Here is a 23,443-nt window from a genome sequence, read left to right on the forward strand (position 1 = left end):
TAGTCTTGCACTCTTAAATAAACCAGTGAATGCATGTGCTCCAATTGTAAATGGTAGATCAAACAAATAAGGAGTTTGGTTTGATCATTAGTGGGAGATAGGGCTATGTGAAATCATGTGTTGGTACAATTAATAGATGAAGTACAGGAGATTAAATATTGTTAGGTTACAAAAGGTATCCCTTTTAAGGCACAGGTTGTGATGTTTGAAATGAGGTGTGGCCAATTTATTATGCTGCAAATCATGGACAGAGTAGGCTCTGCTCCGACAGGGGGATAAAAAGGAAGTAGAGAAATATTCGAAAGTAAAGGAGAGTCAACAATCAGAAGTCCAAAGTCAAAGTCATCTTTCATGAGGGTTTTTAGGACTACTGTGGAGATTATTTGAGGCTGCATGCAAACTGTAGATCACGTAGTCCTTGAGAACTCCAGCAGGTGAGCATACACTGCAGTCACCCATGGGTAAATAAACCTAAAATAAATATGGTTTCATTGTCCTATAATAAATTCAAAAAGGAAAGAAACTGCAAAACAGGAATGTATTTTAAATGTTTGTGCCAGAGATACTACTCCCTTTCCTTATTATAATCAGGGTGGGATGAAGGACATCTTTGCCAGAATATCATCTGACAAAAGCCGTAGTGTTTGACAAGATTTATTGCTTATTGCTGCAGACTATCCAGTGGCGGCTGGTGTTCAAGGGTTAAGGGGCTGTGCCCCTAGCCTTTTGTGGCCTCTAGTGAAGCATATATTTAATTATGTAATGAAAGTAAAACATTTTCTGCACAACATTTTCCAAGTGAAAGTTGTGCACTTTGAAAAGCCCCACTGTGCTTGCGTCAGTATGCGGCTGAAAGCTGCACAGTAGGGCTGACCGGGCTTACCCACGCAAAGCCCTTACGTTTTCCCAGAACGCAGTGACATCCCTGGCTTATCTCCTCCTCCACCAGAAGCCCTGATTGTAAACAGCCTGGAGCGTTTTTTGTTCAGCCCGGGTTTCTGAAAACTTCATGTCACTCCGATATTATTCTCCACCCTTTCCTATTTACTCACATGGTGGGGTGTGATCAAAAGGGTCTACGTACCAGAGGTCACATTTTATTAAAAGAATGTGGCATTGCACAAAGAAAATCCCTAGTCTGTGGCAGAGAAATGGAACAAATACAATAAATAACTCCTTCCAGGGCTCTCTGGGAGACAGGAGTGTGACCTGAAGACCTCAAGTCATAAATATGCCAAAGACAACCCTGCACACAAGTAAGTTGGAGCTCTCTCTTTTTTACGGACAATAAGAACAAAGGGCCAGATGTAGGAAACACATTGCAACTCGCAAACGGCAAAATTTGCCGTTTGCGACTCGCAAATGCGTGTTACCTATGCAGAAATGCATTTTGCGAGTCATGACCGACTCGCAAAATGCATTTCCGAATCGCAAATAGGAAGGGGTGTTCCCTTCCTATTTGCAATTCGCAGTGGTATGCAATACCATGTGCGACCGCATATGCGGTCGCAAATGGTGTTGCAGTTACCATCCACTTGAAGTGGATGGTAACCCACTCGCAAATTGGAAGGGGTCCCCATGGGACCCCTTCCCCTTTGTGAATGGACCACAAATTATTTTTTCAGGGCAGGTAGTGGTCCAAGGGACCACTACCTGCCTTGAAAAAATACCGAAACTAAAAGGTTTCGGATTTTTTTTTTTTTAAGTGTAGCTCGTTTTCCTTTAAGGAAAACGGGCTACACTTAAAAAAAAAAAAAAAATTGCTTTATTTATAAGCAGTCACGAACATGGAGGTCTGCTGACTACAGCAGGCCTCCATGTTTGCAAGCGCCCATAGTCGCTATGGGGCCGCAATTTGCGACCCACCTCATTAATATTAATGAGGTGGGTCTTTGCGACCCCATAGCGACTCGCAGACGGTGTCTGAGACACTGTTCTGCATACCAATTTGCGAGTTGCAAATTGGATTTTTGCTACATCTGGCCCAAAATCTGTTCTCTCAGCTCTCCTCTCCTCTCCTCTCCTTTCACTGCCTCTGTAGGTGATTTCATCTCTCAAAGGCAGTAATGGTTCCAGTAATTTATCATGGCTAGTTATTGTTTTATTTCTTCTGCAGACTAATGATGTGGTATGTCATATTAAACATGTAATCTGCAGCTCAAATAAATGTGTACCTTTTATCACTAAAACTGCTGGATACTGGATGGGTGAGGCAATGTGTGCTTGTTTGAATGTGTTTGCAGGGCTTGACAGAGTGGCTGAGAAAATGTGGGTGTCTGTGTGTAAGAGTTGTGTGAATAGCAGTGGATGACAATGTGGATGAGTAAATGGGTAGGTGAATGGAAATATGTGGGTAGTGAGGCTCTCTCACGGGGTGCAATTCCGTCTTGTATTTGTGCCCCACCACTGCTTTCAGTCACCAGCCACCACTGAGACTATCTTAAAAAATAGCAAAGCTCTTTAGCCCAAAAACCTGAAGGATTGTTAGATTTGCTTTGGCAAGGCCACTCGGATAAGGATCTCCTAGAGTTTAACTTAATTTATCAAAGAGGCTATCTTTAACCCCACCAGGTCCGAGCACAATACTTTGAGCACACACTTGCCAAAGGTGGTCCGAGGTACCACTGATTTTCTTTAGAAACTCATAGCCAGATTACAGCTTTGTCGACATCCTATTGTTTCTGCCAGTTCACTGTACCCAGTGCACCGAACCCAAAAATTCTTTACACCCCAGTTACTAATTGTACTAAAGGCACCCCCCCCCCTGAAAACATTTGCATAATTCAATCACACTGCAAATCTGCAATATTTCACCACATGAATAAACGTTGTTGACAAACAATTTGAATAGCATCCAAACTTGTATTTTAAGATGAGGAAAACAAGTTTAAAAGTAGCTGATGTATTACCCATTATCCCTGCTTGAAAATCACATGTTAAGTATGGAGGGCTTTCAATGTTTCAACTCTTGTAGAACAGGCTTCCCTCTTTTAGTCACGGGCATAGTGAGTATATCACCTTCTTAATCCCACAATGTTAACTGAATTGCAAAGTACTTCTTTGTTTCACTTCTAACATAATTCTACCACTGAAATCTCCAGTAATAATTCACATATCCTCACAAAACGAACTTGTTCCTTGTCTCCAAGTTGTTAAGAGCTACTAGATTATAAAATCTTTACCAAAGAGATGAAGGTAGATATCAGTTATTATTAACAAAGTACTAGCTAAGTCATTCTGCTGCTGTGCAATGTTAACTGTGGGACTATGGTTGTAAACCAAACCACTATCATCTATTATTGGCCATTTCATGACCAATATTGAGCTAAGGAAAGTCAGAAGTCCACCCTTTCTTTGTTTCCATTTTGTGTTAATGCTCCCATACCTGAAACAGTCATTGCCAGCAAATGGTATTTCATGACAGATTTCCTGACAGAAAATGTTAGGTTTATATAGACTATCTATCCAGTTGTCATTCACTACATGCATATAAAGCCCTGGTACATTCAATGAGAATGATATGGGGGCCATTTAGAATTTGATGAGTGCCTCCCCAAACTTAAGGAGCTATGGCCCACATAGAGGTTGTGGAACTGCAGGGTTTCTGGCGACACAGTCTTAGTCACTGGTGCCTTAGTGGCCCATCTGCTTCTAGACCGTCAGGTCATGGTGACTGCTGCTGAGGACTATTTAGGGCAGGGCGTGCAGCACTGAATATCCTTTGCCCTGGACAGTCGTACAAGGACATGGCATCCATCACTACATTTCTCCTGCCCTGGACTGCCGTGTGAGGCATTACAGTCCTGGGCAGGAAAACCACTCAATGGCCACCATGAGCAGGGAGAGAACTCACTGTTCATCTCCATGAGGAGGTCATGGATATTCGTATGAAGAATTTGACATGACAGCGTCATGGTATTTGGAGTGCTGGCTGTAAACCTGGTGAGTAATAATCAGCACCATACTCTACAAGGTCTTCAACAGATTGGGGATATTTTTCACCTCGCACTTAAGGATTGATGGTGCAGGATGAAGCAACTATTTCAACTAAGAATTTTAAGTGGATAAACCACCCCTTGATTCAGGTGAAGCAGAAGCTGGAGGTGAACAGTTAGCTTATGAGATGTTATTAGGAGAAATGAGAAATTAGTTTCAAGTGATCAGTCAGAAGGTGTAGGAAAACACGGTCATTCTCGCCAACGGAACGTCCCTCCAATAAGGAAAATGTTAAGGAAATATATTTAGCATGCACACGAACTATAACATTTATTTTTAGTCAGATAACATTTAGAAGAAAGGAAAATTATAAATTCAAACTGTTGCAAAGCATTAGGGAAAACATATTTATGCTAAGGTGCAACAAAATGACACTTTTACAACAATCAATAGTTTATATTAGTAAGATAGGATAGAAACTGGGGCAGATCACGTTTGTTCCACTTCATAACTTTCTTAGCCACAATTCATCCTTCTGCACACCCATTAACCAGTTTTAAATGCTTCTAATACCTGCAAACTCAGGGTGAGGACATGCATGCCAGGACACTGGGGTGCCATCTGGGCATACAACACTTCAAGATGGGGGTGGGGCATACAATAGCAAAGTCAGCTCTGGGAATACAAGAGGAAGAGCCAACCAAGAGGAAGAGGAAGAGCCGAGGAAGAGCCAAACAAGAGGAAGAGGAAGAGCCAAACAAGAGGCAAATTAAATAAGAGGGACACAGACTCCGGAAGTTACAGACTCAGCATCCTTCAAGCAGAGGGATATTCTTTGAATACACATGTAAACACACTGCATGCGTGGGACACACATATATACATTGGAAAAGGCATTAAAAAAAGAAAGAAAAAAGGAAAAAAAAATATTCAGTGGCTGGCCAACATAATTTCACATCATATCAGAACATACTCCACAGAATATAATACCATGCCATATCGCAGCAGTGTACCATATCAGCACATCACTGAAACAAAGACAATTCATAGTGCACACTCCCCTCACTGTAACATATTACATTGTACCACTCAATACATCATATTATAACTCACACCATACATCCCATGCTATAATTACAACACAGCACGCTGTTACATCAAATCACACTATTCTGCAACATACACCACCACACCGCACCAAAATAACATCATATCACTCATCTAAAATAACCAAATACATTCAACAAAGAAACCTCCGCTCAAGATTGGCACCCCGCCTTAGAATACCACCATACAAGAAAAAGACAATAGGTGGTACATCCTTCTCTGTTCAAGCAGCCAAACTATGGAATTCATTATCCCTAAATATAAGATCCACAGATAACTATCTTGTCTTCAGAAGACTACTCAAGAGTTCACTCTTTCGTTCATAACCAACATATTCAAACAGTAATGGACTGTGTATGCCTGTGTTGATAAATATTTTTAATCTGAATATGTGTATACTCTAGATATGTATAGTTCTTTATGAAAAATGTATCACTACTATGTCATAACAATAAATTACATATACTCTTTAAACCTGTGTAACAAACGTATATTCACTCACGATTAACTATGTACACCTAATCACAAACAGAAACATATCAAACATGTGCATACCTTACTTCACCATACTACATCAACTATATATATACACACCACACTGCATAACAATGTGCCACATAACAGATAGTCACACCTTGCCACCACACAATATATCTCAACATACAACAACAACCTACACATCCTTCAGGGTAACTCACCATAATATCAAAACACCACAGTATTATTTTTAGGTGGAAATTTATTTTTTAAATATAAAATGCAGAAAAAATGTTTCATTTAATTAAATATATTTCTATTAATTTCAAAATTAAGTTAATAGTGCTGTATCTTTTTTATTTTGCTCTGCACCTACAATAAACATATTAAGTGAATTAAGTTATGTTATGTTATAAAAAATAAATAAAAAAAAATAACAAGTGAATTAACATTAAATATAAAATATTTTTAATATTCTTTATTTAAATACATGTTTTTATTTTTCCCAATACTTTCCCATAGAGAGACTTCTGTCGAAGCAGAGGTCTCTGTATGGTAAAATATAGGAAAAACCTATTTATTTATTTATTTATTTATTCAGTTTAGCTTTAGTACTAATTTAAATTAAAAAACATTTTTTGAAATTTAAAATAAAAAATAAAGTCCCACAATGAGAAAATCGATTTTTATTATGTATTAATACAACATATAGAAATAATAACATTTAGTTAACTTTTAACTAAAATGGGTTATTACATCATTTATGACTGAATAATAAATATGTACTATTGTTTTGTAACCTTAAAGTATATTTATTTACATATTTTAGCTTTTAAATATTTAAATGTACCATTATTTACTATAGAGTTTTTGTTTAAATTCCCCGCCTCCATTATGTTCTAGAGGGAGTTGCACTACCAGTGGTTGGGCATGTGTGGTGCTGGACTTACAGTTGCTTGTTTTTAGTAGTAACTTGCAATTGTATTTGATGAATAAGCAAAAATAATTAAACTTACTCAACAGTGTAAGTCACTTAAAAGTGTAAGTTACTCAAGTGTAAGTTACCTTTGTGAGTCAGGCCATCTGTGTGAACAAAGACAAATGAAAAACTAACACAAGTATAAACAGAGGAAACTCGTGGAACACAGGCAAAAGAAAAAAAGGCCAGGGGAGAGCTTGGAGTAAAATAAAGGAAGACACTTTCAACCACAATCCTTGTTAGAACAGCAGTGCTCTGCCAACACAACCTCATATTGTCAGGCTACAAAGCCCAAACACTGCAAGTTCAGTGAAACATCAACTATCAAATGCTCCCCATCAACTGTCAACAACGCACCAAATAAATATAAAATAAGCTACTGATCTGTTTAATCTTCTGCGTATGCATGTCAATCTGTTTTGCATTCACTGAATACATTTGTGTAAATCTAGGTTTACCGGAGACAAATAGTTAACCATCATAACGGTCAGACTACGACCGTAGGAGTCTTAATATTAGTGCACTTAATCCTCCTAGAGACCTGTGTATGATCCAATGAATTACTTAAAAACAATCTTTACAATGCATTCACTCACACTCTATGACCATCACCGTACTGCCAATAATCACACTTACACATGTTGGTGGGTAGGTTGTAAGATCCAACCCCCTTCAGATACATCTGTTGGGAAAGCCTACACGCTGGCAGACAACAGGTTCTTGACAATGACTAAAGGCTCACTGACACTCTCCCCAGGTGAAATAAGAACAACCTCTGGGGTCGCAATAGCACTAGACTGGAAACCTTTAACAGCCCTAGTTAAATGTTCATACTTGCCAAACAATGCAGGATGCTGGTTCCAGAATGGATTAGGTGGCTTTCATGGATGGGCCTCAACAAAGTAGCCCCTAGCCTGAAGAGTGTGGTATTCGTCTACTACAAAAGTGATCACTGGGAGCTCCTTGTTGGTCACAGTCACAGTACGGAAGGTCCACAAAACATTATTTCAGAGATACGTGAAACGGAACAGTGAGTAATCTAAAAGCTGCAAAACAAAATGAAATCGGTGTGTATAGGTCAATACTGCCTTGTACTTTACTAAATGCAAATCTAGGTTCCTAGATTAAGGGCATGCTCTGTGATAATGCTCTGTACCAAGGGCAGGGAAGCAGACTGTTGTGACATGGTTGTTTGGAGTCATACTATTACTTGTGCACTCCTTTAATAAACCATCTCTTTGCCAGGTCCTGAAGCCAGCTTTGGAGAAGCGCAGGCGTGATCGGATCAATGAGAGTTTAGAGAAGCTGAGGATTCTGCTACTGGAGAGCACCAGAAACCGGGTGAGTGCTCACATACCAGTGGTCAAAGTGTGTGCAGCAGACGTGTGTTGCATTCCACAAGCCTTAAATTCACTGCATTCTTTGGTTGTTGAAGTTCTCTTAGGACAACATAAGTGAAATGTGACCAGAGACCTTCATATGTTCAAGTAAACCACATTTTATTTAGGTGCCTACTGTAATTGTGAACCTCAGTCTCACGGACTTTAAAAAGGTACAATAATTCCTAGTGTGTATTGGGTTCTCAAATGAATGCCCAGGACTGCAGCATAACACCCTTACTGATTTGGAGTCTTCTGGTGACTTTAAATTGCAGCAAACATAATGGGCATACTATACAATAACACACTCAGATATTCAACTATTTCACATTTCCAGTTTGTGAAATCCTGATTCCTGATTTCAGGTTTCGCCTAAGGTACAGCATGCACATTTGTTGCAATGCATTTTATTTTCCTACAAGGAGGGCATTCATTGGTTATCACTGGTGGGCTTCACGGTCACTCATTTGCATGCTTTTCATAAATTGACGTGCGGGCCATTCAATTCACTTCTTGTGGTTGTCCCCCTGCTGGAGCATAGCCCAAGTACTTGTGTTTTCCACAGCTCCCATAATTGGATGCTCCGTTTTTTGCCTATGCACACAATTTGAGTGCATGTCTTTTCCAGCTGTCTCGCTCATGCACTAGTCCTCCATGTTTCTTCACCCCTGCTCCACTTTCACGTTGCTTTGTCCATCCTGTTTTCAAACTGCTTTCAAGAAACCATGCTGCAACCTTGCTTCACGAGCTCCCAAACCAGTTCCTTTATGTTATAACAGACTGAACAGCTTCATTTTCTTGGTATGTTCCGTGGATGGCGGAAACAACCTTGCCTTTAAATGTTACATTGTTTTTCCATACAATACCAACAAGCCACAACAGCACTTTCGTGTTTCATTCACAAGGAAGGAAGGGGTGTGGCCCAATGGAAAGAGTGATTACCTTGTAACTGGGAAACCAGGCTTGAGAATGAGCGTCAGGTCAGCATTCTGTGATTCTGGGCAAACCACTTAATCTTAACTGAAAACAACATTAATCTCACTTTTGTAATGCAATGTGTTACTCAGGAAAAGCACTCAATGCCCCTGGGCCGAGCTTGCGCTATATAAAACAGCAAAAAATGAAAAAAATCTACATACAGCAAAACTTTGTCTTTCTCACTTCAAACCTACAACAAATGTAATTGTGCTGCCTCATTTAATCTTATCCAGCAAGAAAACATATTTTCTGTTAATTGATATTTAATGCATCTTTCCTTAAGGCTATTTATTATGACATGGAAGACCCACTGCATCCTTTGCCTGAGATTATAATTTTTTTTATTTTTAAAATGTTTTTGCTGAGTGGTGGTTTTCACAGTGCAGCCTTGCTCCTGAAGCCAAAATTCATAAAGGAAACACTTTGAAGCATTGGCTCACAGCTCTCTAGGGCTACATGCAAGTCATGCTTCCATCTCACACATTAGTGCAAAGGTTTCAGTCCTAACCATAAAGGCACAGGCGATTCTTCTTTTATTTCACATAGCTGAATAGCAGTGAAGCTCCCACCTTGCTTGTTAACAGGTAATATCCACCACTTGCAAACAAAAAGGCTACAAATGAAATTGGAAAAACACCAGAAATGACAAATGTCGGCACTGTATACAGAAACATTTGTCTCTTTGCCAGGCATCAAAGTGTCAAACTCCAAATCTCAGAGCTGTAAAATGTAAATTCTACGGCATGCACAAATCACCACCACAGTCACACACTAAATTACAACAATTTGTTCACACAAACATGTAATGCAATTAATTATTCATACTATGCTACAGGGGGGTATAAATTATTTTGTGTTTTAATGGATGCTAGAGTAAATAATGGCATTTTGAAATCTCTAATTACCTTAAATGTTTCAAGCACATTTCAACTTATCAATGTAATACTTAAATTTCTTAACTGTATCGGTGGGACTATACTGCATACAAATAGGTTACAATAGGTAGAGCATAAACAGAGAAAATTGTTCAACTAACCCATCAGTCAAACTCCTTACGTCAGGCTTCTCCAACCAGTAGCATGTGAGCTACTGGTAGGTCTCCAGCTACCCGTAAGTAGCTGTCCTATGTGCAGTCCAGCCTACTAAATAAGAAACGTTTGCTTAAATCAATTATTTTGTGTCTACCAAAATTGAAAAGAGGATATTTCAGGCATGTGGCTATTTTCTTAACTCATAAGCTGTTAGGCAAAAAATGGTTGAATTTCCAAAATAAATATTAATGTGCTGCTGACCAATAACTCATTTGGCCTCGGGAGACGAATTACTAACATTGTTACCTTGGAGCCAGGAGCACTGCAGCTATGGCTGTTATGTATTACCCATGACAAGGCATCCCATACTGCTTGATGGATGGACATGTTTACTGCTGGTAAACATGCACAGTGTGGTCACTAATGTAATTTGGTTTGATGTGTTCACTATGCTAAATATTGGTAGCTGTGGATGATTTCCACTGAACATGAATTGCTCTTAAAGATTGGAGACCCCTGCCTTATCTTAGTCTTATTCTTTTATATTGCACCACACCCAGCTGTACACTGCTACTGAGCCTCTTGCTGCTCTGCTTGTGCACTCATGACCAGCTTTCTAAACAAGCCTTTTCTCACAAAGCAAAATTAAAACATTCAAAGATGACCTTACGTATATGATGCACTGGTAGCCATTTTTTTTTTTTTTTTTTTTTTTTTTTTTTTTTTAAATGCCAAGCAAATGCTCACTGCCAAAACCAAAAATTCAGGTTCCATATTTACAAGTGAAGACCTGTTGACTTTGCCAAAGTTTGTTGCAGATAGTTACATTTGCAGAGTTTACCAGTTAAAGATTGCGTTCAGTCATGTACTTTATGAGATTATTTCTCTCTATATGCAAACCCAGATGAAATGGAAAATGTATTCAGACCTTTTCCCTGCAAATTCACCTTTTGTAGAGTTGTGCTATGCACAATGGGTAAGATATACTTATTGGAAAAATGACTTGTTTCAGAATTCATGATTTATCTCACATATATAGCAGAAGACATAAAAATGTGTAACTTTGCAAAACTGCAAATTGTTTTCATAGAATTTTGCTAGACAGAGAAAATCTTTGTACATGTCAAATAAAATGTTGGTACTTATCAAGAATTCATTTGATTGTTAATCAGATTACATAGCATACCCATTTGTGCATCGTTGGCGTCACCTTGGTCAGATGAGTAGAGGGTCATCACAGATTACAGTTGCACTTATGAACAGAAAGTGCATAAATTATAGCACACACATTTGTTTGAGGTTCAATCTAATAAATTGAAAAGTTACCACCAAGTATACCAAAAGTAAACACACAATAACAACAAATTACATCACCTAAGTTTCCACCTGAAATCACTAAAGAAACAAAATGTTTTCAATTTATTAGATTGAACCTCAAACAAATTACATCAGAGCTACACAACAATCTTCAAAGAATATAAAAAAAGATGTTTACAAAGGTGATACTCTCTAATAATTGTAACCAATGCCAAAATGAAAGCTGATGAAACTCGGAGATCATAATTGCAAACCAAAACAAACAAGCCACCAAACACACGTTTCACCTTTGTCTCACAATTTTCAAAACAAAGGGCCTCATTGTGAGTTCGGGAGACTGGATGACCCGTCTGCCAAACTTCTGATGGAGAGGTTGCTGCCTTACTGGCTACCTCCCCGCCGGACCCAGTACAACTTTCCCACAGGGCTGATGGGTGGAAACCAAGGTTTACGCTTGTCAGCCCAGCGGGAAAGTGGCAGTAGCACTGTCACCGGCTCATAATCGACGGCGGCAATGCTGCCACCTGCAGGGGGCACGAACACCCTCTGACAATGAGCTTTACGAGGGTCCTGGGCAGGGGGACCCCTGTTCCGCCCATGCCAAGTCCAGGGGTCCTTCTGTGGCCCCTGCACCTGTTCTCGGCCTGACTTTTTATGGCGGTGAAACTGGTTCTACAGTTCTACAGGCTTTCCGCCCTGTTATTTCAGCTAGGAGTTGCATGTTCACATTGAAGGCGAGGAAGTGCCATCACTCAGCACTTCCATACTTAGTCACTTGTTAAAGCCTTCCACATCAGAGTGTGTGTAACCAACCAAGCTTAAACCACTCGGTTTTATTGTTACACGCTCTTTCAACAAGCTCACTACACTAGATAAAAACTGCACTTCGATTACAGGTAATTGTTTGCTGACCAGCCTCCTTTTAATGTTCCTTGTGAGCATTTTCACTCTTCCCAATTTATTTGTTTACATTACAATTGTAAATCACTAATGTTCTGACTTTCCCCTGGCTCTAGTGGCGTTTGGAGCACAACTTTTTTTTTCTTTCTTTCTTTTTTTTTTTTTTTTAATCAGGCAAACCCACAACCAACCACATTGGTTCTCCTCCACTATTCTTCTTAGTCTGTATAGGGTTTCTTGATCAGGGAGATCAATTGTGCATTGTCACACACAACACTCATCCCTTATTGTGTCTTGTTTCCTTTCCTCTGTTTAACAGAACTCAAATGGGCATAAAGTTTCTGTTTAATTTTACAATAATATTACACAACTTTTCCCTAATGAAGGGTACATGTATCCAAAATGCATTAGGAGTCTGTACCATGTGAACATAAATGATTTATAAGGATATATGAATGCATTTGAAAAGCAAAATTAACTTCCAAAGGGATGTTGAATGTTATGTGAAAATAACAGACCATTCAACATGCACATTTTTACTTATCAAGGATTCATTTGAATATTGTGAATCAGCTTACACTATACACCCACAGCTGTGCATCATTGGAGTCCCCTTGAGATTCAATGTGAGACTAGAGGCTCACATTAAATCTTCTCATTCACAAATGTGGGGTTTGAGGCAAATTTGTGTGTACGCTCTAACAGGATGCTATCTGCAATAGTAGTAGATTGTAGATATTCACATATCTCTTGCTGGTAGTTTTTTTTAATCCTTGAAATGGTCTCACATTTCCTTGTGTCAATTGTATTCGAATTTTGATAGGAATTTATGAGACGAGTCCATCTATTGAGAAAATATTTTCTCAAAGAAAAAAAAAAAAAACTCCAACAGCATACATTTTATTTGGCAGTATTCCTAAAAAACTATGGCCCTCATTACGAGGCTGGCAGTCATCAGACAGCCAGCCTCACTGTGGCCATCTTACCGTCACAAACCCGGCGGTAAAGACAAGCGCATTACAAGTTGTGAGGTTTGGCAGAAGCCAAACTGGCACAACACCATCTGGCCCGCTGGTGCGGCCACACCGATCCCGCCGGCGGTGAGCACCTCCAGCCCGTCAGCAGGCCTCAGCCTGACGGTTGGATTACAAAGCTGCAGACCACCAGGCTTTCGGTGGTGGTTACTCCCCCCACAAAAACCCTGCTGGTAACGCACCCGGCGAAAGGAATCCTGACAGTAATACAGCAGGCAGAGTCTTGCTGGCATGGCGGTGCTCGGATGCACCCGCCTCTTCAACTCCGTCGTCGGACTTCTGCCCAAAAATGGGAGTAAGTCCTCCAACAACTCCTAATAGGGCGGTCAGCAGACACACGTCTCCACACCTCCATACACCCACCCCACCTATCCACACACTCACAAACAACCCCCCCACCAGTCCACACACTTACAAACACCCCCTAACCGCACACATCTATCCAAACACCCCCACCTGCTCTCACACTGACATACACACACCCTCTCACACATACACCCCCCCTCTGCAATCATTCACACCCCCACCCTTCCTCATCCGCACACTTGCACACATGCCCAAAATCCCTCACAGAGTTGCATACAGATACCCTTCTCTTCCACAAATCGGACTTCTGTCCATAAAGGCGCAAGTCCTACAACAACTCTTAATATGGCGGTCAGCAGACCGCCAGCACTGGCGGTCTGTTGTCTGCAGTCATAATGAGGGCCTATGTCTGTTGTAGTTCTCTTGGAGTTTTTTGGTGTTTCTGTAAAAATAGAAACTTGCTCCAAACGTAGGAGGGAATATTTTGTCTACATTTTTGAGAGTTAGGCCAAGAATTCTGAATTTGAATGCATGTTATTAACATCTTCATACATCGGTATAGAACATCAATTACCACAAAACAACTTGTTTTATATTAAAACCATAACTAATTTAAATAAAAAAAGATATTTCAAATACTATAAAAGTGCCACTTTTATGGCTATATAAATAGCACAGTTAGGAGGATCACAGTACAACACATGACATGGCCTTTACCACAATTAAACTAATTTTCTCCACTGCTGTATCACCATCTTCACCACCAATAGTTCATACCAGTGGTAGGCATTAGAATGTGCAATAAAGAAAACCTAATATTACCATTGCAACAATGCCCATTATTTCAAGGCCCGATTACATGTTTCTGTTGCAAACCCCATGGTGTCATTCGTCATCAGGACATGTTTATGTGGTTTAATCAACACCTTTATTAAAAATATAGGCCTTTGTGAGCTTAACTGAAGATTTTACTAAACCTTTGGAAATGTATACATTTTGTTCTTAATTTTTGTACTATTTTACTGCTTTAAGAACGGGCCTAGCTAGCATAGATTGTGTGATGATCTGAGTCTTAAGGTATTTTCATGGTTTTTCAATTAAATTAACTCAGTCAACTTGCAGGGCTGTCCTATTATATGTTGGGAAGTGCTGTCACATCCCCTTTCATGTTACTTGTTCAACTATAAAGTAATTTTAATTTGAAGCAATGGTTCATTTGGAATCTAATTTAAACTGAGTTAATGTCATTGGTAGAACTACTAGAATCCAAATGTCCGTAAGTATTAAGTTGCAGAAAGAGTATATGCAGGATGCAAATCAGCATTAAAATGTACTTGAGTAATTGTTATGCAGATAACAACAAACTGGTGTTCGGTACTTGAGGAGAATGTACAGTGCTAAGTGAAAACATATCTGTAGGTCTTAAAATACATTAAGCCGGGGATAAAGATGGTAATCAAATTTACAATAATCACAACATTCTGAAATTAATTTCTAAATTATTTTCAATGGTACAAATGTAAATGTTGACATTTTAAATTTATTTTTGGTAAATTGAGATTTTCCTAGCCTTGGTGTCAGAAAGGCTAGATTTTATTAAAGACAAGGAGGCTCATATTATGCTTTTCTTTTCATGCTTTATTTCAACAGCAGCCAAGAACTACAAATCCCAGAATCCCTGGGAAAAAAACTACTAAACTGCATCACAATGGGGTCCTCCAATCACACGAGGAGCCCTATAATAACTATCTTGACTGAGAGCAACAAGCCCTCTTTTCTTGCGAAAGTCAGTCAATATAACGATGCGAAAATAAGAACAGTAGACCATAAAGAGTCAAAAATGCGGAAAGTATGTCCAAAGCGAAAGTCCTGAGGGAAGGATGACCTTGTGTAGATCCTGGTGGTTGAAGAGGAAATCCAGAAGGGCCAGCTGGAGAAAGCTGGTCAGACAGTAGCGTTGCTGTTGGTTGCGTTTGAGGCAACTAGAATAAAAGAACAGGGAGGGTTAGAAGAGGCGGGATAATACTCGCCTCCTTGTCTTTAATAAAATCTAGCCTTTCTGACACCAAGGCTAGGAAAATCTCAATTTTATTACAAGACAGGAGGCTCATATTATGCTTGTTCAAAGCAATGAAACAACATTTTGCATAGGATGATCAACTGGTTTACAATAGAACGTTCTAAATGTATTGACGTTAGACCAGTCTGCAGATCTAAGGATATCCTGTAAACTGGCCCCGGTAAAAAAGGCCTTAGAAGCCGTAGCTCCTCTAACAGAATGGGCACCATAAATGTCAATAGGGACGCCAGCCAAATTCATCAGCCACCTGAGCCAGCGGGCTAAAGTGGGAGAAGAGACAGGTTTATGGGGTTTTTGATAAGAAATCAGTAGTTGAGAAGAAGAGGATGTCCTGAGATCTGCAGTTCGTGAAACGTACGTTTTTAAGCAATTAGCCACACACAACTTAGGTTGGGAGGGAAAAAAAGGGATAAAGGACAGAAGATAAATTAGTCTTGGTACGTCTAGCCACATTGAAACACACACCGAAGGCAGAAAAATGAAAGGAGGAAACATCCAAAGCTTTAACATCCGAAACTCGTTTGATAGAGACCAAACAGAGGAGCATAGTAATTTTTGCAGATAAGTATTTTAACGAAAGTTCTGAATTATCGGGCCAAGAAAGAAGAAGATGAAGGACGGAATTTACATCCCACATAGAGTTATATTTGGGGTTTGGAAAAACGTATTCCTTTTAATAGGTGGCAAACTAAGGGATGCGCTCCCACCGGTCTACCGTCCACTCTGATGTGTTCTGAAGAAATTGCTGACCTATATGTATTGACGGTACGATATGCCTTGCCCTGAGAGGCTAAGGAAGCTAGGAAATTTACAATTAAGGTAACGTCAGCTGAAACGGGATTGGAATCCCTGTCCACACACCAGCTGCACCATACTGCCCAGGCTGCTCGATAAGCCTTCGAGGTGCCCGGAGCCCAGGATTGTTGAATGAATTGGACAGCCTGTTGCGAAATTCCTGGGGTTCTCCAGGAAGCCCCGAAACTCTCCAAGCTATGAGGGATAGGGAACCCTGTATTATGAGGTTGTGAGGATGTCCCTGGGGATCCAGGAGAAGGTCTGGGAAAGGGAGGATGAGAACTGGAAGATCTGACGAGAGTTCCAAAAGGGTCGGAAACCATGGTTGGGCTTGCCAAAATGGGGTAATTAATACTAGGGAGGAACCCTGACGGCGGACATGTGCTAGGACCCGAGCAATAAAAAGGAAGGGTGGAAAGGCGTACAGGAGAGAAGGAGGCCACGGTTGGAGAAAAGCGTCGGTAGCTAATGCTAAGGGATCTGGTCTCCAACTGAAGAATTTGGGAAGCTGGGAGTTGAGTCTTGAGGCAAAGAGGTCTATGAACATGGTGCCGAATATAGAAGAAAGACGCTTGAAAATAGAAGGGTGAAGTCGCCAATCGCTTGAATCATGGGAATGCCTTGAGAACCAATCGGCCACCACATTGAGATTGCCTGGGAGATATTCTGCCCTTACTGAAATATTTTTGTGTAGACAAAACTCCCACAGACTCTTGGCCAACAGAGCTAACGGTTTGGAGCGAGTCCCGCCCAGACGGTTTATGTAAGTTACTGCCGATAGATTGTCCATTCTGAGAAGAATGGAACATTTTACTTTGTCTTTGGTAAAGGATTGGATGGCAAAGGAACCTGCAAGCATCTCTAAACAGTTTATGTGCATTGACGACTCCTGAAGAGACCATGGTCCGCCAGTCGAGTGTGGACCACATCTTGCGCCCCATCCTGTCAGACTTGCATCTGACTCTAAGACAAGATCTGGGGCGGCAGAGAAAATCGTTCTCCCGTTCCAGGCGTCTAAATGACTCATCCACCATGTGAGTTCTTCCCTGGAGTCCGCATCGAGAACCACCTGATCCGAATATGACAGACCCTGTTGAAGGTGTCGAATTTTTAGCCTTTGAAGAGCTCTGTAATGAAGAGGGCCTGGAAATATGGCCTGGATGGAAGAGAAAAGGAGGCCTACAAGACGAGCCAGAGCCCTTAGGGAAGTACAAGGTAGCGACAGAGCATGACAAATTTCTTTCTTTATCAAAGAAACCTTGTCCTGGGGAAGTTGGAGAATTGACTCGACGGTGTTTACGAGGAATCCCAAGAACTCGAGAGTTTGAGAAGGAACAAGGGATGACTTTTGGAAGTTTATAAGGAATCCCAATTGCGAGAGGAGATCCAGACAAATTTTTAGATGGGATGTTAGGGAAGACTGGTCTTGGGCCATCAATAGGAAATCGTCGAGGTAGACAATAAGGCGTATCCCTTGAGCCCTGAGAGAGGCTACCACAGGTTTGAGTATCTTGGTGAAGCACCAAGGGGCAGAAGACAGACCGAAAGGAAGAGTTTTGAAACGGAAGAAAGAATGCTCCCACCGGAATTGGAGAAATTTCCTGAATGAAGGATGCACCGGTACCGAGAGGTAGGCGTCCTGGAGATCTATGCGAACTAGCCAGTCGTTGTGAAGAAGAATATCTCTTAGATGGAGAATAGTTTCCATCTTGAAGTGATGATACACCACAAAGTTGTTGAATTCTTTCAAATTTATGACCGGGCGGTGTTTTTTGTTTTTCTTTTGAACTAAAAAGATATTGCTGAGAAACCCCGAAGCGTCGAAGGGCACTTCTTCGATCGCTTGCTTTGATAGTAATTCCTGTATCTCTACTTGAATAAGGCGAGATTGATCTTGAGAAAAACGAAGAGGATGAGGAAGGCAGGTTTGAGAGGGAGTGTGGTAAAGTTCTATGCAATAGCCTTGGACGGCTTGGATTACCCAAGAATCTGAAGTTATTGACAACCAAGCGTTTAAACACAAAGCTAGTCTGCCTCCTACTGGAGGAAGGCCAGAACTGAAAGTTCTTCCCTGCAAGTTGTTCTCCTTTGGCTCTATAACCCCTGTTGCGGCCACCGCGGAATCTGCGGGGGTAGAATTGGGGTTTGTATCCTTGATACACTTCAAGCTGGTTAGACTGGGTGTAGGAGCCTCTGTTGAGGGATTGACCTCTTGCAGAGAAGCGGCCGGCAAAACGGCTCCTTCCTTTGCCGGCCCTTCCAAAAACCCGATTGGAAAAAATTCTCTTCATAGAATAATGTGCTTTGTCCAGAGAATTAAAAGTAGCAACGTACTTGCCCAATTCCTTAATGAAAGGGTCTCCAAAGAGAAGACCATCAGCATTGAGGCCTTCCTCCTTAGAAGCAAGAGTGCTGAGTTTTGGATCAATCCTGAGGAGGAGGCTTTTCCGACGTTCCTGGGAAATGTAGGAGTTGGCATTGCCCAACATACAAATTGCCCGTTGAGCCCAATTGGAGAGGGTATCAGGATCCACATGAGAGCCCTCCAACTTGGCGTCCTCGGCAAGGTGAAATATTCTGGTGAGGGGACCCACCAAATCTAGGAGCCTATCCTGGCAATTTGACCAGGCGCGGTCAACTCCCTTTTTGGGGTCCTTGCCAAATTTCGTGAAAAAAAAAAAAGGAGCATATTGGGATCAATGGCAGGGGTGTCAGTGACTTTACAGGGAAGGGAAGGTCTGGGACATTCGGACTTTAATTTATTTCTGGATGATTTATCCAGGGGGTGTCGGAGATAAAAGGAGACGTAATCGGAAACGTGATCAGAAGGGAACCATTCAGAGGAGTTGGGATGATGGATGGTATTAGGGTCGAACAGAGGTTCGCCAACCGTGTCCACCAGGTCCTCGGGCCCAAAGTGAGGGGAGTACTCATGAGGAGAAATTTTTCGCCTTTTCTCCGGAGGCCCATCAAAATAATCGTCATCTATATTGTCTTGTAAGACATCATCATCCCCATCACTGTCCGTGTCCCGTAAATGAAGGATATTAAGTGGGGAAGAGGGGAGACCCGAAGATTTCGCCTCTCGGGTTGGAGGCCCAAATTTTTGAGAAACGCCTTTAGAACTGTCCTGAGAATAGGACACACGTTTCTTTCCTCTCAAAAGAGGATTTCCTCTGGGTGCGTGAAGCATTTTTGAAATAGAGACCTCTAAGTTTTTGGAAACGTCCAACATAGACACCGAGACAGCGTGTTGGACTGAATCCTTAATAAAGGATTTTAAATTGTCCTTAATGGACTGGGTTTGATCCTCCTCTGACATGTTGGGAAGAAAAAGAATTTAAATTTAATAAAATGGGGGAAAAAAAAAGGGGGTAAAAATCGTGTTAAAACTAAAGAAATACCTGGGAAGGGTTAACTGGACAAAGGGGATTGACCGGGAATATGAGGAAATGTATCACTAACCTCAGAGAAAAAAACACGTTTTAAAATAGCAACAGCGTGTGAGGGCCGAACGAAAAATCAATAATGAGCAGGCAGTCAAGCGTGTTGAAACTAAACACACTGTAGCCGCTCCGTGAGGTGAAAGGAATTAAATTAAACGCTCGTAAAACTCAACCGAGCGTGAAGGAAGCTCTCTTCAAGTTTCAGTTGCGGCGAGGCAGGAATGACGAGAATGCCGTTCTTTCAGGCGCGGCTGTCAGAACGTTTACCGAACGTTCTGACAGACGGCCTGTCAGCGCGGAAATGCGCACAGGAGCGCGCTAAAGTTAAACCACAAAGGAAAACAATACAAAACAAATGCCAACAGGAATGGATAACCAATAAGGATAATATATAGATAAATACACCAAATACACTACGAAACCATATACAGAATACATAAAAAAGGCGAGCAGTGTACTTATCTTGACTGCGAGCAGCAAGAAAAGAGGGCTTGTTGCTCTCAGTCAAGATAGTTATTATAGGGCTCCTCGTGTGATTGGAGGACCCCATTGTGATGCAGTTTAGTAGTTTTTTTCCCAGGGATTCTGGGATTTGTAGTTCTTGGCTGCTGTTGAAATAAAGCATGAAAAGAAAAGCATAATATGAGCCTCCTGTCTTGTAATAAAATCAACAAGCCGTCATCAGGACAGGGAAATTGCAGGTACAAAAATATGTATTTTCATTAAATATCACTAGAGTTAGAGGTCGTTTACATTAAACAATTTTAATATCCCCCAAAAGGAGGAAATATAAAATCTTTGGTATGCAAGAATCATTTGACAGTATCCATCGAGCTAATAGCCATAGGGGGTGTTTCTGGACTCAGGGTTACCAACATAATCTGTATTGGACCTCTTCCATTCACATTCTTTAAATCTATTATTAAGTGACAAATAACAACAATTTGCTTCAAGGAAAATCAGAAGGACTTTGATAAGAAACTTACAAAATAAACTTCAAGCATGCCTGTCTTTACACTTCCTTCCTGTCATACTAAAATCAGCTGCTTTGCTTCAAACTTACTTTTATGCCAACATCATGTTTCTCTCACAAGTAGTAACTTCAGTAATTTGGCAGGAGTGTAGGCTATGTCTTTGTAAAGCAATTCCCCTCCATATATCTTATACACATGCCTAGTTTTGCTCCACCTGTGAATGAAATGGCTACGACCCTTATCTGTACTAGTTAATATCCTCCGCTGTCGACAAGTCACCAGCTGCTATTTACAGAGGGACATCCATGGGTGGTAGAGTGATTTATTACATTGATTGAAACAGCCTTGGCCTTTTAAAAAAACAACAATGTTCGCTGAGGAATAGTATTTAATACTATCTTGTACGGGCTCTCCCTACGACTAACCAGCTTTTAGCTTCTTTCAATGCAAGGCGTTTATTGTATGCCTCCAATTATGTTAGCTACTAAAACAGATCGACGTGAGAATATTGTAATGCATGTTTTAATGTTTCATTTTGGATGTTTTATGATTAACCACTTATAATAATACTGTTGATGTGTTTTAATTAACTGTACAATAAGCAACTACCTATATATTTTACTTGAGGACCAAAGGTCCTCACAAACGTTGTATACAAATGGTTGAGCACTAAATTAATCAATCAAAAGAAACTCCAGAAGTAGGAAAATCCATGCTACCGGTCTAATCAGTAAAACCACCTGCAAGTGTACTTGGAGACAATAGAAACAATGCTTCTATTACTGCCCAAAGCTAGGAAACAAGGGCTGCTCTATAGGTCCTTTTGGCAATTAATTAAATTATATATGTTAAGACAGGAGCTATTCCCAAAATATTTATTACTATAGCCTTATAGCCAGCTGCATTGGTATATATTGGTTATTAAAGGCCTTGAACCCTAGTTAAAGGCCCAAGCCACAGGGGAGGGCGAGAGCCTTTAACAACAGGTTTTAACAACAGGTATCGCCCAAGGCAGAAGTGCTATAAAGCTATTAGAATATTCTACCCACTAAATGTATAATATTCTACATTAAAAAGGGAGAAACAGAAAGACAAACGTTGGAATGTTAGAGCAGAAGGTTTATACCAGCCATTATAAGCCTGGAGTCACTCTATTGTCTTCAATGGAGCTTTCAAGATTCCAGTGTTCTAATGACTGCATACAGCTTAAACTGTTTCTACAAACCAATATGTATGTACATTTTAATCATTGTGAATCCAGTTAGAAGTTACTTTGTTTTATAGTTCATTATTTCACTCAGGTCTAGTATACTGGGTTACCCTCTTTATTTATACACACCTTTAAGGTAATGGCACATTTCCAGAAAGTGTCAGAAAGATGAAAGTATTACATTAATCTGTAAAATGAAGGGAAGGTCAAAAAATGTAAACATTTCCCATTACTCAATTTTAATTTTGTTTTCCCAGAAATTCCTAAACCCGAAGATAGAAAAAGTAGAGATTTTGGAGACAGCAGTCCAGTATTTGAAGAAGAGAACACAGATGATGAAAGATGGTACAACTTTATTGGATTTTATTGATGTATTCACCATAAATGATTTTTACTGTAATGTGCTACCTTGGTTTCCACTAATCTTTGTATTAACTCTGTTTTAGGGACTTTGTCAGGCAGACACTACCTTTCGGGTTACAAGGATTGTGAACAACGCCTGGCAAATTTCATTGATAAAGTTCACCCGTCAGACAAGAATCATTTTCTCACTGATCTGCAGATGTGTGTCCAATCAAACTACTGGAGAGCATCAGATCTTGGTTTGCTGGCAACAAGCCAAGAAAATTACCATATGTGGTCACCCCATGACCCTGCAGGAGCTTTCTATAGTCAACCATTCCAACAGCGTGCGCAGGACGATATTTCAGAACTACACCTTGTGGCAGGATCTTCTGTGTCTCCAAACAGCACTTTTGAGCACCCACAGCCATGTTCTATATGTTTGCGCCACAATGACCAACTTCCCATGTTCTCTGGCCCCAGGTCATGTCCAGCAAACTGCACAGAACGAGGTCCTCTTCAAGAACAGTCGGCAAGGCAGAAAGATAACCCCTTACCACAAACAATTTGGAGACCCTGGCCCTAAGCCAAATCTGTAAAAGACAGTTTATTTATATGTACAGTATCTGTACACGTTTTCTTTGGATTTATTTGTTTGTACATATAATATATGTATTTCCTTAAATGAGCACTAATTCCACAACCATATTTTCCTTCATTGTGCTGGAGTTAAAACCGAATTTTACACTCTTCCATTTAATTTACAATTTAGTGTATTTACATATTCATATATAAATATATAGTTGTCACATCTGTTTTAATGATGTCAAAATAAAAAGAGGGACAAAACCAAGTTCTTGACATTTTTCTATGAATACCTACCATGATCTGGGGATAGTTGGGGCCATTTTCTAAAGAGTGCACTAAAAAGTATGTATGCCAGTAGAACTAGTTAAACAAATATATTTGAGAACAGAATTCTTTCAAAGTTTCATTCTTCAATAACCAATGAAACTGTGCAGACACCACTGGATTACACAGTGGGGTTGCTAGGTTTAATTGAAAGCCACCTAATGCATGATCATGTTTATATTTTCATAGAGTATACAGCCTTTTTAGTACAGAGTGACTCTCAGTCCCCAGTAGGCATCC

The 23,443-nt window shown here is 40.4% G+C and overlaps 1 protein-coding gene across 1 annotated transcript in view; it reads left to right on the forward strand.

Annotated features, from left to right (window-relative positions):
- Positions 1-23,108, forward strand: part of LOC138268190 (transcription factor HES-7.1-like) — a 55,795-nt gene extending 32,687 nt beyond the window's left edge. Inside the window, exons 2-4 of the mRNA XM_069217612.1 lie at positions 7,745-7,840; positions 22,207-22,294; positions 22,396-23,108. Of these exons, the coding sequence (XP_069073713.1) occupies positions 7,745-7,840; positions 22,207-22,294; positions 22,396-22,877 (666 nt within the window). The 3' untranslated portion in view covers positions 22,878-23,108. The remainder of the gene's footprint in view (positions 1-7,744; positions 7,841-22,206; positions 22,295-22,395) is intronic.
- Positions 23,109-23,443: the final 335 nt, after the last annotated feature.

This window comes from Pleurodeles waltl, chromosome 12, assembly GCF_031143425.1.
Source record: "Pleurodeles waltl isolate 20211129_DDA chromosome 12, aPleWal1.hap1.20221129, whole genome shotgun sequence".
Taxonomy (NCBI): Eukaryota; Metazoa; Chordata; class Amphibia; order Caudata; family Salamandridae; genus Pleurodeles; species Pleurodeles waltl.